This window comes from Lissotriton vulgaris, chromosome 3_1, assembly GCF_964263255.1.
Source record: "Lissotriton vulgaris chromosome 3_1, aLisVul1.2, whole genome shotgun sequence".
NCBI lineage: Eukaryota > Metazoa > Chordata > Amphibia > Caudata > Salamandridae > Lissotriton > Lissotriton vulgaris.
Genome location: NC_141689.1, coordinates 1,060,530,575 through 1,060,546,967, shown reverse-complemented (window position 1 = coordinate 1,060,546,967; position 16,393 = coordinate 1,060,530,575). Strand labels below are relative to the sequence as shown.

The 16,393-nt window shown below is 45.8% G+C and overlaps 1 protein-coding gene across 1 annotated transcript in view; it reads left to right on the top strand.

Annotated features, from left to right (window-relative positions):
* LOC147727391 (coiled-coil domain-containing protein 171-like) overlaps positions 1–16,393 on the top strand; it is a 1,936,181-nt gene that overhangs the window by 788,593 nt on the left and 1,131,195 nt on the right. The window contains exon 10 of the mRNA XM_086963620.1: positions 1,589–1,768. Within this exon, the coding sequence (XP_086819746.1) occupies positions 1,589–1,768 (180 nt within the window). The remainder of the gene's footprint in view (positions 1–1,588; positions 1,769–16,393) is intronic.

The window sequence follows — 16,393 nt, the reverse complement described above, 5'->3', positions numbered from 1 at the left end:
TGCTACAACTTGGAACTCAAGACTTATTAGTTTTTCTTGTGTTAAACTACAGTTGTTGTTTGGATGGCCTAGCTACAATACATTTTGGCCTTGAAGTACGCTATCAGACGTTGGCCTTGGAATCATCCACACTGGACCGCATCTTATCATTATTCCCATATTGCCTTGAAAAAGTCTAAGTATAGATGAAACACATGTCTGCAAAATCGTGTGCTGGGAATCTTTGAAAAACGAATAAAAAGTGAAAGAATTATAGCCTGATGACATCTTTGGACTTTTTACATGTTCCATATATTCGTTGTCTCATTGGATTGTTCTCATTAATATGTGTCTAGGAATGCATTTGATTTCAGACTGTGTTCATTATTCGTCTAGTACTGTACTTTGATTGTCACACATATCACTCCGTTAAAGCCGCAATAGCATGGAACTCCCTTTCCTTGGTACTACAGTATATTCAGGACTTCAGACTCTTCAAAAAACAACTTAAAACTTTCTTTTTCAATCAGCCGATCTAAATGCTTTGCTCCACTTTATCACAGTCATTTTGCGCACCAGGATACTCATGAGTATATGTGCGCGGTATAAATATACTATAACATAACATAACATATCAATGGGTGTGCTGTATCAGCTTTTTTCTAGTGTTCTTATATGCATGTTAGTATCTAATATGCTAATATCACCTCCAGGTAGTAGGTGTATCAAGCTACTCTAGCACCCAGTTCTAATTATAACAACAAATTATTCACACACATTGTTGCTAATTACTAATACATTGCTCATATTGCTGTGCGGTTGTAACCCTTGTAGGGACCACTACTACCTATCAGTTTTTTCACATCTATCATAGATGCCTAATGATTATTGCAAAGTTCATCTTAAATTTCTGATGTCGAGAACCTGCCCAAAGGTGCAGCCATGGCACTTTAGTATCCTCCATACTTACTTTTTTTCAAAACACACCTTCTCCTCATGTATAAATACATACGGTCCTACATCACTTCCTGTAGGTGGTAAGCAAGACACATTTTTAAGCATAGCTACTGCAGGATGGATATGAATAATATCTGTAATGGAAACCCTGACTCAGAGTAATACAGATAACCAGTAAGAAATCAGTATTTTCTTTGCTGCCTGGCATGCGCCTGCCTTTTTTTTATTAGATCAATGGAGGGCACTCTAATTGTAACGAGCAAGGTTTAGTATATTACACCTAACTAACAAACCAAAGAAAGGAATCCCTGAGGGAGCAGTCAAAATGATACCTAAACCCAAATCCTGCTGAAATACACTGTCTCCCTTGTATCAGTATTCAGAGGTCTGATTCAAATTTCTGTCACTTGATAAAGTTTGATTTGTCACCATCTGTTGATATTTTGCATCTGTAAAAAATAAGGTTGTTTGATTAAGAAACAATCTTTCTTCTCTGCTAGGCCTCACTAATTTATCTGAAATGGGATGGGTGACAAAATTGAAGTTCACCAACTTTACTAATGAGAGTGTGAAAAAGTAAGCTCCTAAATGTTGTCTTAATAGACTTGTGGATTATTTATGACCACATTGTTTTGATTTGATTTTTCTGCAGGACTGCCATACCCAAATGAATTCACAGAGGGAGGAGTTAGAAAAGCTTCGTGAAGAGTATGAAAAGTTGTACAGTCAAATGCAAAACATTAAGAAAGCATGGGTTGCTGATAAAGATCTTTTAGCAGAATGTCAGGAGCAAGAGAAACTCACTAGAGAGAAAATGAAGGAAGAATTAAAGGTACTACTTGGAGGAAAGATGAGTGCTTAAATGAGTTTTTGGAAATATATGTTTCATCCATGGATCGCCCAATCTATCTATCTATCTATCTATCTATCTATCTATCTATCTATCTATCTATCTATCTATCTATCTATCTATCTATCTATCTATCTATCTATCTATCTATCTATCTATCTATCTATCTATCTATCTATCTATCTATCTATCTATCTATCTATCTATCTATCTATCTATCATCCTATCTCTCTGTCTATATATAATTATCCGATGGAGACTTATAGCCGCAGACTTCTTAACTTAAAATTATCCCCAGACGTCACACTGTATCTGGATATTTTTGAGCAGTACCCCTGCACACTGGTAGGTGGCGTAGTTCACTCCCGCCCGCGTTATCCATGCCGTCTACACCAGATGTTATATATGTGGTACGTATATAGGCGCCACATTGGCATGCTGATGTCAGTTCTATCCTGTGCGCTACAGATAATGCAGATCCGTAAAGAGCTACCCCTTAGTCACTTTTTGACAGTATTTTAAAAAACTTTTTGTTGAAAACTTTATAAGAAAATGTTTTCTCCTGGTATGACAGGAAGTCCCCCTGAAACTGACTAGTTTCAGACCATGTAGTGCCTGTCAAATATAGAATTTTGTGACAGCCCCCCACTTGGTCTGTCTGTGGTTCCTTGAGAAAGACCATTACTTGAAGGCCTGTAAAAATTCCCTTGCCATGCTTTAAAAGGCGCTGAGGGAGCACTCCCTCAGGTTTCTCAAGCTGCTCGCTACTCGATGTTAGACAAACCCATAACAATCAAGATTCTGGCCACCTGGAATGTCCCGGGACCACTCCCAGAGCCACACCCCACAGTCGCCATCCTGGTTATAGTCATCGCTGGATAAGTCTACTAGGACAAAAAAACCTAAGAAGTCGCACAGGTCTTTGACTTTCCCATGTGCGCCCATATCCTTGGAAGAGACAAGGGAGTGTGAGCAGTCCAGGCCCTGTGCCTGTGGGGAGCCACAACCAGCATTGGATCTATGCTTCCCCAACTATCCCAGGGTCGGAGGGACCGCCACCCAGCCACAAGACTTCTCTGAGTTCATGCACCTAATTTCTGGGTGACGCAACCCCTATGGAGTGCCTTCGGCCCCCATGGGTCCAGGAGAGAACCCTACTGGATTCCCGCCAGTGGGTACTTCCTCAGCGCCAGTCAGGTCCCTTGGATTTGGTGCTGAATCAGAGCGGTGCCACATGCGAGATTGAGACAGTCTCCAGCACCCACTCCCATACCGACGTCCCTGAGTTGTTGACGCACATCATCTACAACCTCCCCATAGTCCTTGACTTTGATATGGAGCAGGACTGGCATTGCACAATCCCGGTTTTGGCACCGTCTGCAGCCACGACTTTCCGGGTCGAAGCCAGGGCCTTTTTTCATTGACAGGCCAGGTACCGAGCGTTAATGGGAGGGGTATTGCGACCCTGAAAAGTATCACCAACCATTGGATAATACAGCAGACACCTGGTATGAGGACATGGTGGAAGCCAGTGGGTTAGATACCTCACCTGACACTGGCTTTGTCTCCCCATATACTGTGGCTACAGAGGAGGGGGTGTCTTTTACTGTGGTCGTGCAGAGGTGGTGCGGAGGACGGCTGAGGTCTTCAACCATCAGCTGCCCTCAGTGGCAGTTATGACTAATGCCTTGGCAAAGCTGTTTCAGCCGGGGACCGCCCCGTTCAAACCCTTGCTCCCCTTTAATGAACCCGTCACCGATGTTCTCGTTGGGGCTTGGTCTAAGCCATACACAGGGGTTCCTGTTCACAGGACAATTGCCAGCCACTGCTGTGACACTCCAGAGCACCCCAGATTCCTCACCCAGCACTCCACTCTAAGGAGCTTGGTGGGCCAGGCCTCCACTTCCAGAATTGACCCTGGGGCCTTCACTTCCACTCCACCGGACAGGGTATCCGAGTGGCTGGATACCTTTTCAAAGAGAATGGTCTCTTCTACAGCCCAGCACTACGGTCAGAGATCACTGTGTGCCTCTTGGGCCACAGCGTCCACATAATATGGGATTCACTTGCGAAAGTGCTGCCCCTGGTCTTGGGGAGACCCGAGCCAATCCTCTCTCATGCTACCGCAGACTGGACGGATGCAGCAGAAGTTCACCTGGGCTCACTGGCAGAGCGATTTCTTCAGCGCCTTTGACACAACGAGTGGCTGAGGACTACTGGCTTTTCTGGGGATGTCCAAGCGTCACTTATAGACATGCCCTGTGATCGCTCCCATCTCTTGGGAGAGCAGGCAGACTCCATGCTAGAGCGCTTTTAGGACTACAGGGCTACGGCCAGGTCCTTGGGTCTCTCTATAGACCCTCACCACCCCAGTCTTCCTTTTGCCCCTTTTGTGGGCAACAGGCACATACATCAAAGCTATTTGCGATTGCAAATGGTGTGAATCGCAAAAATCGTCCGAATGTGATTGCAAAATTAGCTTTTGCAACGCATGAAACAACTTTCCACTCGCACTTTAAGAAATCGCAATTATTTGCGAGTTTTCAAATTGCAATTGCATTTAAGAAATCGCAATTTGCGATTCCTTAAATGCAATGCAACACCCACTTGAGAATAGCGATTTCGCTAATAGGGGGCACAAATTACCATGAAGTTGAACTTCATGGTAATTTGCAAAAACATTGAAAAATGCACTTTTGTACATTTTTCAAAGTTTCATGTTGCGCACACACATGCCCTTTGGGCATGCGTGTGCACAACATACGTGCACAGGTCAATTTCAGGGGTACAACAGGGTGTCCTTTTGACTTCCTTGCACCCTGAAATTGCATGCGCAATTTGCAAGGACCAATTGGTACTCGCAAATAACGCATGCAAATTTCCATTCATTTCTATGGGCGTGTAGGCCCACAGGAATGAATGGGAAGCCATTCCTTATTTGCGACTCACAAATTGTGTAGGAATTGCTTTTTTATGGTGATTTCTACATGCATAGGCTTTTGATAGTCCTTAATTACGATTCCTAATTATCGCAATTAAGGAGTCGCAAAATCCTACCGTGATGCATGTGCCTGTTAGTGCGTTAATACCCTCCCAGTCACCACGACCAGCAAGCTTCCAAGCCTTGCCATGGCAGAGGGGGCAGTTCCCACAGTCCACTTGAGACAATTAGCCAGCGGTCAGGCCCGTCCACTCTTCCCCTCCTGTCTCCCAGCAGCCTCCAAGCCCCTTTAGTTTACCCTCCCATCATCACGGGCATCCAGTGAAGGAAAGGATCACCTTCTCCAGTGGAGGTCAATAACATCAGACCATTGGGTACTACAAATTGTACAAAGGGGCTACTCAATCTCTTTGTGGTTTTCCCTCCACCATTGCTACTCATTTATGACCTGTTGACGGAGGATCATCTTTCCATACTCTGCCAGGAAGTGTTGGTTCTCTTGTCTAAGGGAGCTATAGGGAGGATGCCGGCATCAGAAGTAGGTCATGGTTCCTTTTCCTGCTACTTTCTGGTGCCCAAGAAGGGCAGAGGACTTTGTCTTAGATGAGACTTGCACCTTCTCAATCTCTTCCTCAAACAAGAGAAATAAAAAATGATCACGCTTGCTCAAGTCCTGTCTGCCCTGGATCCATGAGGATGGACAGTGGTGTTTCACTTGCAGGACACATATTTTCACATCCCTGTCCTGCCCGCCCACAGACATTACCTGCAGTACACAGTAGACCATGATCACTTTCAGTTTGCTTTGCTCCCCTTCAGTCTTATTAGTGCCCCTCACTGTTTACCATGGTGATGGCGGTGGTTGCAGTACACCTGCGGAGGTCTGGGGTTACAGTATTTTCCTACCTCAACAATTCGCTGTTGATGGCAGGCTTGCTTCACGTAGTCATCTCCCACCTCAAGACTACTCCTGCACTCGCTGGAGTGCACCATCAATGTGTCTAGGCTACACTTGACTCCCTCTCAAATGTTTCCGTTCACCAGAGCTGTTCTGGACACAGTGATGTTTTTGGCCTATGTCCCGAACGGTGAGTCGAGGATATTCAGGCTATAATACAGATGTTTCAGCCTCTATCCAGGACTTTGTTGAGACGGAATCGGAGGCTGCTGGACTTCATAGCATCCTGCATAGTGAAAGTATCACACGGCCACCTGCATATGTGGACTCTGCAGTCGGAGTTGAAGTTTCAATGGTTGCAGCATCAGGACAATCTCTCCGACAAGGCCCTGATCCCAAAGGGAACTGCAAAAGACATGTGGTGGCTGATGAACTGTGATTGGGGTGGCAGCAGACCCATCTTCTCAGAATTCACTGTAGTGAAAGATGATTCACTCCTGGGCTGAGGCAGCCAGGTGGAAATCAGAGGACTGTGGTCTCCGGGGGAGTCTGGACTCCACAAACTTGTTGGAACTTCAGGCAATTTTCTTGGAATTGAAGGCCTTTCTACTCTCCATCAAGGGAAGGCTAGTGCAGGTGTTTACATACAACACCACTGCCATGTAGTATTGCAACAAGCAGGGCGGATGGGGTCATGGACCATTTTATGAGGCTCAGCATCTCTGAACAGGCCTGGAATACCAGGGCATCTTCTTCGTGGTTCAACACTGTGCAGGCTCTCTAATCACCATGCTGAACTAATTCAGTCAACGATGCCTAACAGATCACAACCGGAATCTCCATGTGGAGGGGATGCAAGGCATCTTTCAGGAGTGGGGGGGAGAACCTTGTTTGGATCAATTCTCTTCTGCTGAGAATGCGCAATGTCAGCAGTTCTGTGCACTGCAGTTTCCAAGGAAGCTCTCGCTTGGAGATGCTTTTCATCTTCAGTGGAGCTCCAGCCTCCTGTAAATCTTTCTGCCAATACCACACCTACCCACAGTTTTCCAGAAGAACAGGAACGTCCAGGCCCAAGTTATTCTAGTGGCTCGAGATTGTACGCAGAGAGTCTCTTATCCCAAGTTGTTAAGCATCAGCATTGGTCATCCTGTCAATCTGCCCTTTTGGGAGCATCCTCTCTCACAGCAAAGGGGAGGGTTCTGCTCTCGAACCTGCACACCCTCCGCCTTCATGCATGAAGATTGAGTGGCAGCAGTTGACAGCCTTCAACCTTTCTCCCGAAGTCTGTGATGTTATTCTGGCACCAGGGCGACGGTATACGCCTGCAACTAGGACACATTTGTGGCATAATGTGTATTGAATAGCATTGATCCCCTTTCTGCTCCTCTTTCTCAGGTCCCATTATTTGTATTTTTTTTGGCCCAGCAGGGCTCTGCTCTGGGCACAGTTAAAGGCCATCTTTCAGCCACTCCAGCATTTTTGCGATTTTTCAGACCAACCTTCCATATTCGAGTCATCAGTTGTGATGAGATTTTCCAAAGGTTTGCAATACATGTTTGTCCCCTTGTCATTCATCATTCCTAAGTGGGAATTGAACCTGGTTCTCAGTTTCCTGATGTGTTTGCGATTTGAGCTGTTGTAAAAATGCCCTATTCAGTTGTTGACCATCAAAATTGCTTTTCATCTCCAGGATGGTCAGCAAGCTGCAGGCTCTCAGTGCGCCTGCCATATTCTACTTTCTACCCTGACAAACTGGTTCTTTGAACATGTGCCTCCTTCTTTCTGAAGAAATTTACACCTTTTCATGTAGGCCAGACCATCACCTTGCCTATCTTTTTTGCCCCGCCTTATACCTCTCAGGAAGAGGAGAGACTTCACTGTCTGGATCCAAAAAGAGCATTGCCATTCTACCTCGACGGCACTAAAGAATACCAATTGGATGACCAACTTTTCCTAGGGTACATCGTCAAGAAAGTGATGGCTGTGCACAAACCATCTCCCCATGGATAGTGCTCTACATAAAGATTGGCCACGCACTGGCCAAAAAGCAACCACCTAAGTCTATGCTCGCTTAGTCTACCAGAGCCAAAGCTCACTGTTTTAGCTTGTTGAGCTTCAGTTCTGAATATCTGTCATGCTGGAATATGGGCTTCATTACACATGTTCACTAAGCACTTCTGCCTGGACAGTCAGGTCTGTCAGAATGGGCATTCGGTCCTGCAAGCTTTTTGGCCTAAGTAGGGTTTACAGACCCGCCTCTAAGGAGGCATTGCTTAGGTGTTTATTCTAAGGTAATAAATCTGCGACTAGAAGTCTCTTTTAGATTAACAACAGACCCCTTGCTCATTTCACCTGAGGCGGAAGCCGGGTGTGAGTGACTACATAGCGCTGATGACTAGCGGTTTTAATTGTTTGTTGCACGTGTTTTTAACCCTGATAATTTTTACGCTACCTACTAGTGTGATGCCATGTATGTGTAGCCTTCTAAGCTGACTACTAGCTTTTGCATACTATTGCTTTTCTCCTCCGCACCTTGCACCATCAGGCACCTGAGGCGGAAGCCGGGTGACCTTAGAGCTCTTCACATTCTTAATTACTTCATTCTTACCTGCATTTCTTTCGCGCCACGCTAACCTATCGGCAGCCTTCCCAGCCCCCTAACGGCACATAGAAGTGCTCAGGGAGCCCTGGGGACTCGCTGACGCGCATTTGGTGGCGGCCATCTTGGGGGTAGGCTGTTGCATGGGTGGCAGTCTAGTGGTGCAGCTTCGCACCGGACGGCCAGCAATGCCATAAAATTAAGTGCCCTCCCGGAGGCGCGCTGCGGAGGCGCCTAAGGAGCGCCAAAGGAAAGCCCGTCTGTGCCCGTCAGCGTCCCGGAGGCGCCCGGGCGCAGACCTCTTTCGTTGGGGTTCTCTTCAGGATGACTTCTTTTTCTAGGGATGAGCTCCTGGCTCTAAGACACACTAATGGCTCCTGTATTGTGGTATTTCCTAAATCATCTCGGTCGATCAACAAATGTTCGGCCTGTGGCTGGCAACCTGGTGATCACCGCATCGCTTCTCTGACCCCCCCTTCCCCCAGCACCAGATGCATGCTACTCAATACCAGATCTTTAAGCAAGCATGCTGTCGATATTTACACCCTTCTGACAGACTGCAGTCCTCAATGTCTATTCTTGACCGAAACCTGGCTAGGGGAGGGTGCGGGACCGGACATTGCCAGCGCCATTCTCCCGAGCCATGTGATCTACAGGAAAGATAGAATCAAGGGGAAGGGGGACGGTGTCGCCTTGATCATTGACAGGACCATTGCATGCTCTATTATTCCAGTCGATAACATCACCGGCTGCGAAGTTCTTGCCTTCTTGTATTGGCCTGCTGATCTACAGACCCCCTGGCCCTATGGGCACCTTCCTTGAAGAACTTCACGCACTTACCTCCACATTGTGCCTTAGAGCTGACCATTGTCTGTTGTTGGGCGACTTCAATATCCATATGGATAAGGTGGACGACCCAGACAATATTAAACTTAAAGACATCACCTCTGCCCTTCAGTTCCTGCCCTATCTCGGTCTCCCTACTCACAGTAAAGGGCACATTTTAGACCAAATCTTTTCCACCGTCCCTATTGTCCTCACCTCCCTTGCCCCTGTATTATGGTCAGACCACTTTTTAGCGGCCTTTGAGATCCCTTTTATTACTAAGAAAGCTGCTCATGGCCACTGGCGTGACGCGCTTCCGTCTAGGGCTTTTGAGAATATTTCTCCAGCCATGCTGGCCAAATCCCTCGAGATTCACCCTTGCCCACTGACAGGTTCGCTTACTATCGACCTCGATCTCATTCAGGACTGTCTGACGCAGCACCTGGCCATCCTTGCCCCCCCTGTTCCACCTAAGCCGCGCCCAGTGAGATCTTCTGCCCCCTGGTTCTCCCCGGCATTAGCCGCTAAACGTCGACAATGCAAACAAGCCGAACGGACCTGGCGTAAATTGTATGACGCCAATGCCAAAGATACCTATAGGGCATTGATCAGGGATTATCACCATGACATTGCAGCTTGCAAAAAATCCTATCTAGCCAGCAAAATTGACGGTGCTTCCAACTCTTGTAAAGAAATCTTTAAAATAGTTAAAGATTTCATCTCTCCTCCTTGAGTCACTCCCAAACTGACTCATTCGGAGCCATGGATCATCGAACTGGCCAATTTCTTTACTAATAAAATCAGGACTATTCAGGCCTCTTTTGGAACCATTACCCAGGATCCCCCCTCCTTTTCAAGTCTTTATGACCCTTCTCAGACACCGACCACTCCCTCCCTCTGGAGCTTCCCTCCACTATCCCTTCAGTCCTCCCTTGATCTTCTTTTCAAACTAAAATCTGGTTCCCCTCTTGACCCGTGCCCCGCAAAATTTCTGGCACGCATGGCCCCTACCCTCAATCATCTAATTAATACCATTCTTAACCTCTCATTTAACACAGGTGTTGTACCCCAAGCTTGGAAGCAGGCCCTCATCCTCCCCCTTCTGAAGAAGGCTAACTTGTCACCGGATCTTCATCTCAACTACAGACCCATCTCCCTTCTGCCAGCTTTGGCGAAAGTGGCTGAAAAACATGTCCATTCCACCCTGTCTCTCTTTTTGGAGTCCCATGACATCTTGCATAGATCACAATCTGGTTTTCGCTCTAATTTGAGCACCGAAACTGCCTTGCTCGAGGTCACGGAGATGATTAGAGAGACCCTGGACAGGGGAGGAAAAGCTATGCTGGTAATGCTTGACCTATCGGCGCCTTTGACACCGTCCCCCATGACCGCCTCCTATTTAGACTCTGGGAGATAGGTCTAAGGGGGACGGTGTTCAGATGGTTCAGGTCCTTCCTCACTGGCCGGCAGCAAACGATCTGGGCTCCACCTTTCTCTGCCGCGATGCCGCCTCTGGAGGTCGGAGTGCCGCAGGGCTCAATATTGAGCCCCTCACTCTTTAACATCTATATGACCCCTTTGGCGGCGCTTGCGGAGAGTTTTGGGGCTCAGATCGTATCGTACGCTGACGACACTCAACTCCTGTTCACCTGTGACAAGGGACAGGACTTCGACGGGGCCTCCATCCGGGGCTGCCTTGGGGCTGTGTTTGACTGGTTCAGCCGGCACAGTCTCAAGTGTAACTCCGACAAATCCGAGGTTCTCTTCTTTGGCTGCCCCGCCGACCCCAAATGGAAAGACTGGTGGTTGGCAGCCATGTTTCCCCCTAATGGCGACTCAGGAGCTGCTAAAAACCTGGGTATTCAGATTGATAACTGTCTCTCCTTTAGGGCCCAAGTCTCAGGTTTAGTCGGCAAATGCTTTGCCATTTTAAAGATGCTGAGGAAGTTCCTGCCGCTCTTGTCCTTGGATCACAGGAAGATCACTGTCCAGGCCCTGATCGGCTCCAGGCTGGACTATTCCAACGTTCTCTACCTTGGTCTGCCTGACTACCTCCTATCGCGTCTTCAGGTGGTACAGAACTCGGCGGCCTGTGCCATCTTCGGCCTCCCCTGGAGAGCTAGGGCCAGTGAGCTTCTCAAGACTCTCCACTGGCTCCCCATGAAGAAGCGTATCATCTTTAAGACCATGACCATTGCATTTAAAGCTCTGCATGGTATAGGTGCCCGCTATCTTCAGAAATGGGTCCGTTTCTATTCTCCAGCCAGATCCTTGCGCTCTTCCTCTCAAGCCAAGGCAGCTACTCCCATGATCCGGCGTGCTCGCTGTGGTGGGCGCTCTTTTAAAATCCTCGCCCCGCAGATATGGAACGATCTCCCTCTCTCCTTGAGATCCAGCACCAATCTTCTGGCCATTAGAAAAGACCTGAAGACATTCCTCTTCCTGCAATAAACACCGCCTGTGTATCTATGCTTCTGTCACTCATCTGTTTCTTTCTTCTCTCAACTTGCTGAGGCTCTTACAGCGCCGGGACACTCCTCGGAGTAGCCGTGCGCTATAGAAGCACCCCCTTAACATTAACATTAACATTAACAAGTTACTTGCCTTCAGTTACGCTTTATCTGTCAGAGACTCTACCTAGCCAGAGATTTCTTACTGACCCTCCCAACTCCCCTGCTCTGTGAACTGATTAAAGGATAAAGGCTTCCCTTTACAAAGGTCCCTAGAAATACAGCAGTGGTTAGTTTTCTTTGTGGCTTCGACTTCTTGGAGTGTAAAGTCATGAAAATGAACTTACATCAGTGTGTTGATGTGGCGCCTATATCGGTACTTCATACGTCACTTCCAGTGCGGACTACGCTAATGATGCTGATGTGGAGCCAAAAAAACGCTACCTACTGGTGATCAGGAGTACTGCTCAAAAAAGTTCAGATCCAGTCTGCCACCTTGGGATCATTCTCAGGCAAGGAATCTGTGGCTAGATAGAGCTTCTACCACATGAAGTATTACAAAAGGTAAGTAACTTTTTCAGTTGTGGTATTTAATTGACTTTACCTGTCATTGGAAAAGTATTACAACCTGAGTTAAAGAAAAGATTAATGTTGACATTGTACCAGAATGTTTTCACTGTTTCTACATTTTCATGTTTAAATGTTTGTTTATCAAAAATGGTGCCCATTGTGATCAAGGTTCACATTGGGAGCTGAAACGTGATCCACTTATTGCTTCATGAGCTAATAAAAAAATAGCCTCCGATCTTGGACGTATGTGCATTTTACTGTGTAGGAGCAATTGCACTAGATTGATGATAAGTAGCCTAAGCCCCCTACCACATATTGCCTCAATAGGACTGGGAACAAATGGCGTTCGGCCGATTAGTTAGGGAATATATATTACACAGTGGGGTTTAGTTATGGTTCAGATGGTGTTACCATTGAAAAGGCATTTGTTGATTTTTTCTATAAAGTTTGACCATGTGGACAGATTTGCATGCGATTTTGCAATCTACATGATCAATCAGCAAATTTTCAATGTGCCAATTTTTATGAAGATCCATTCATAGGTGGGGTTGTGTAAAAAAAACGATTCTACAATATAGTTCGCATAGAGATTTTTTTCTCACATCTACAGCCTGTACAGCTGAACTGATTTACACCTAAGTTGGCATAAAGCTAGAAATTTACTAAAATCTGCTCGACATTGTTTGAGATATAAGCATTTTGTTTTAAATTCCAGAGTGGGCTTCAAAGGATTAACATTTTTGTATATCTTATGACTCGCAAATCCTGTCAATCAATTTTAGAAATTTAAAAAAAAATGTATTGGCTAGATTTGGAATGAAAAAAATGTTTACCGCCATCTTTAAACGTAGCCTTTTGGCATGACTTGTAAATTTTGCGCTGGGAAAAAATGCGACAGTCACGAGGAGCCATGTCTAAAGGTAATCAACCTAGGGTAGTGGTCAAAGTACCCAGATGCATCAAAAATAGTAAGCACTTCAAAGAACAAGCATTTGCTATGCAAATTGGTCTTGAATTTGTGAAAGTTAGAGGTATTGGCGTTGTAAATGAGCATTTTACCCATGTGTTTTGGATTGGAAAGGAGTGGATGTATGTGGTGTGGAGTATAATTATGTGGGTTGGATTGCAATTGTTAGTTGTTGGATTGTGTGTGGTGGAATTGTGTGGGGTGGAGTGAATTTTTGTAGTGAAAGTGTGTGGCATGGTGTGCAGTGGAAATATGTGGCTAGTAATTATGTGGTATTGAGTGTACTGGAATTATGTGTAGTGGGATTGTGTGTCATACAGTGTAATTATGTGGAATGGGATTTTGTGTAATGTAGTGGTATGATGTAGAGTTTAATTATTTGGTGTTCTGTTCAATTTTGAAGCATGATGTGAAATTCTGTGGTGTGGTTTGCATGTATTTGGTGTGTTGTGCAATTGTGTTGTTGACTTGCAAAATGTGATTTGTTTTCCAATTATGTGGTGTGGAATGGTAATGTGTAGAGTTGAATTGTGTGGCGTGGAAGTATGCGGCGTTGAGTGACATTATGCTGATTGGAATTATGCGGCATGGTGTGGAGTGTATTTGTGTGGATTGCGTTACCAAGTTTAAACATGATGAAACATACTTACTAAGATAGGGCACCTTTCATTGCGCACAAATTTACAAACCCTTATATACAATGCCAAGACTTGTTCAAATATCAAAATTAAAACATGCAGAGTAAATCCCCAGTGACATTTGTGTTTATGAATTGTACAAGAGGGGCCTAAACAATGTGGGGTGCTGCTTGGGTTTCTAATTGTAGTACAGCTCTGTACATCTCTACTTCTAAGCGTATTTTGCAATGATAATCCCACAAACGACAGCAGGTGTGTTCTACTTGCTGAACTTCCTCCAAGCAGTGTTGTGTCCCTCATAGAGGATAGCCCACAATGCTGAAAAGGGTTAGGAAAGATGATATTTTGCTGGTCACCTGTATTTCGCCTCAAGGTATAGAAATAGTAGTAAGTCTGTGTCTCTAAACATGGCCACTATGGTGTACCACAGTAAGCAACAGCATACAGATGGATGCATGCCAGATGCACAAAGAATGCAAACACAAGAGCAAAATCAACACACCATCAAGAACACAGTTTCTTTAAGTATTTTTTTTGTGTTGTCTTGTTTCACCAACGTGGGTGTCACTTCTATGCACATTGACAAAGGTGTATATGAATAAATGTGTATAACAACTCAAAAACGTTCTTGTTGTATTGTATTGTATGTATTGTATGTGATGCTCATATAGCGCAAACTGTCACCCTGCGGGTATCCTGGCGCTGTTACTAAGCAGATGACATCAACAGGCAACAAGCCTGATTATCTGTGGGAGGCATTACGCTCATTCCTAGAGAATAGCCAGGTTTTGAGGCCCTTTCTGAAGCATGACAAGGAAGCAGCTTGTCTAATACTCAGAGGTAAGTTGTTCCAGAGGCGTACGGCCGCTATGCCGAAGGTCCTGCCTCCCATCCTGGATTTCTTGAATCTGGTAGTAGTTACCAGGTATGCTCTAGTAGAACGAAGATGTCTTGTGGGCTTGTACCATGTAAATCTCTCCTGCATAGAAAGTGGGCCTGTACTGTGTACCGCTCTGTACACAATGCACAGGGATTTGAAACTGACTCTCTCTTTTATAGGCAACCAGTGAAGGTCTCTCAAAGCCAATGTGGTGGAGGATCTGCGTTGCCTATTCAATGCCAGCTTTGCCGCTATAGACTGGATTCTCTGCAACCCCTGCAAGATATATTAAGGGGCTCCCAGATACAAGGAGTTGCAGTAGTCCAGTCTACACAGAATTATACTCCTCACCACAAGGGGTCTAGCCTCCTCAGGCAGCAGTGGGAGAATCTGCTGCAGTGCTTTTAACCCCTCCCATGCTCATTATGAGATCAGCTTGTCATGAGCCACGGTTCCCGTGTGCTCATGACGAGCTGAGCTCGTCATGACCGTTGGAACGCTCACACGCAGGGCTAATTCCCCTGCTGTGCTGAGAATTCCATTAAACGGGCGTGGTCGCGGCGATCTCAGCTCATCATGAGCACACGAGAACTGTGGCTCATGACGAGCTGAACGGTCAAGAGGGCCGCATGCGACCCCCGGGCTGTCCTTTGAGTATCCCTTTCCTAGGATGATAGCCGTTTACCTGCCGCTGAAAGGCAGATGTCAGGAGCTGAATGAATGTCACCTTCACCTAAACATATCTGGCCCTATCCAAGTCTCTGACTGGGGTATTACACCTGCGAGGACAATCATGACATACTGACGAGGCATTGAAGCGGCAAAGACAGCAGGCTGGAATAGAATTAAGAAGAAGACAGATGGGAAGTAAATAAAACCAGATTATTTGTTCTCTACATTCCTGGTTAAAATCAATGCATTTGTATAATCCCAACGTTATATTGCAAATTAGGACCAAGAAAAGGAATGTCTGAAATTCAATGAAATGGCAAATACAAATGTTTGGTGCCAAACCTAAACCCTCAGTATGCCCGGAACCTCGCTAACTGAACATGAAGGGCATTTTTATTCCACTTCAGGAGAGAGATTCACAAACAATTACTGAAAATGCATTCAACAAGATACTTCCACAGCAACGAGCTGTGCAAGGCCAACTAAGAGACTAATAAAACACATAGAAGGACCGGGCATTACATGCCGTCTCATCAAATAAATAATGAATGTTTGCTAGAGAACAGCACAGCCTTTTACATAGTAGGTCAGAATGGCCGAAAACCATTAAACTACATGAAAATACTCAAACGTAAAATGCGGCCTTACAAAAATAAATAAGCAAAGCTCTGAAAGCAACAAACTGGTGTAAGTGTCAAAAGGGAAGAATTCTTAACAAAGAAGAAGGAAGAAAACATACACCAGGCTTGGAGAGACCCTCAGTCTGTGAACAGTACCAAGCTGCAAATGAAAACGATGACGCTGTGTTTGAACGTCCCGTCCGCTCTTCCCTCATCTTTGTTGATGCTCATGACGAGCTCAGCTCGTCATGAGGCACAGTTGAGCTGTGCTTATGACGAGCTGAGCTCGTCATGAAACTATAGTATTCAAGGAATTTCAGCACAGGACGGGAAAAGTCACAGCAGCCAAGGTATTAAGAGAGGCCAGTCATGGGGCAGAAGACAGAACTACGCACTGTGTCTGGGGAGGAGGGGCCTTCGGACATCCGAGGCTGCGAAGTCCCCTCTGGCACTGGCAGCACAGGATGAATGAACAGCTGCTGACAGGAAGGGAGCAGGATGCAGGCTGCATTAGACAGTGCAAGGAGCTCACTGCTGCATGGGAGAG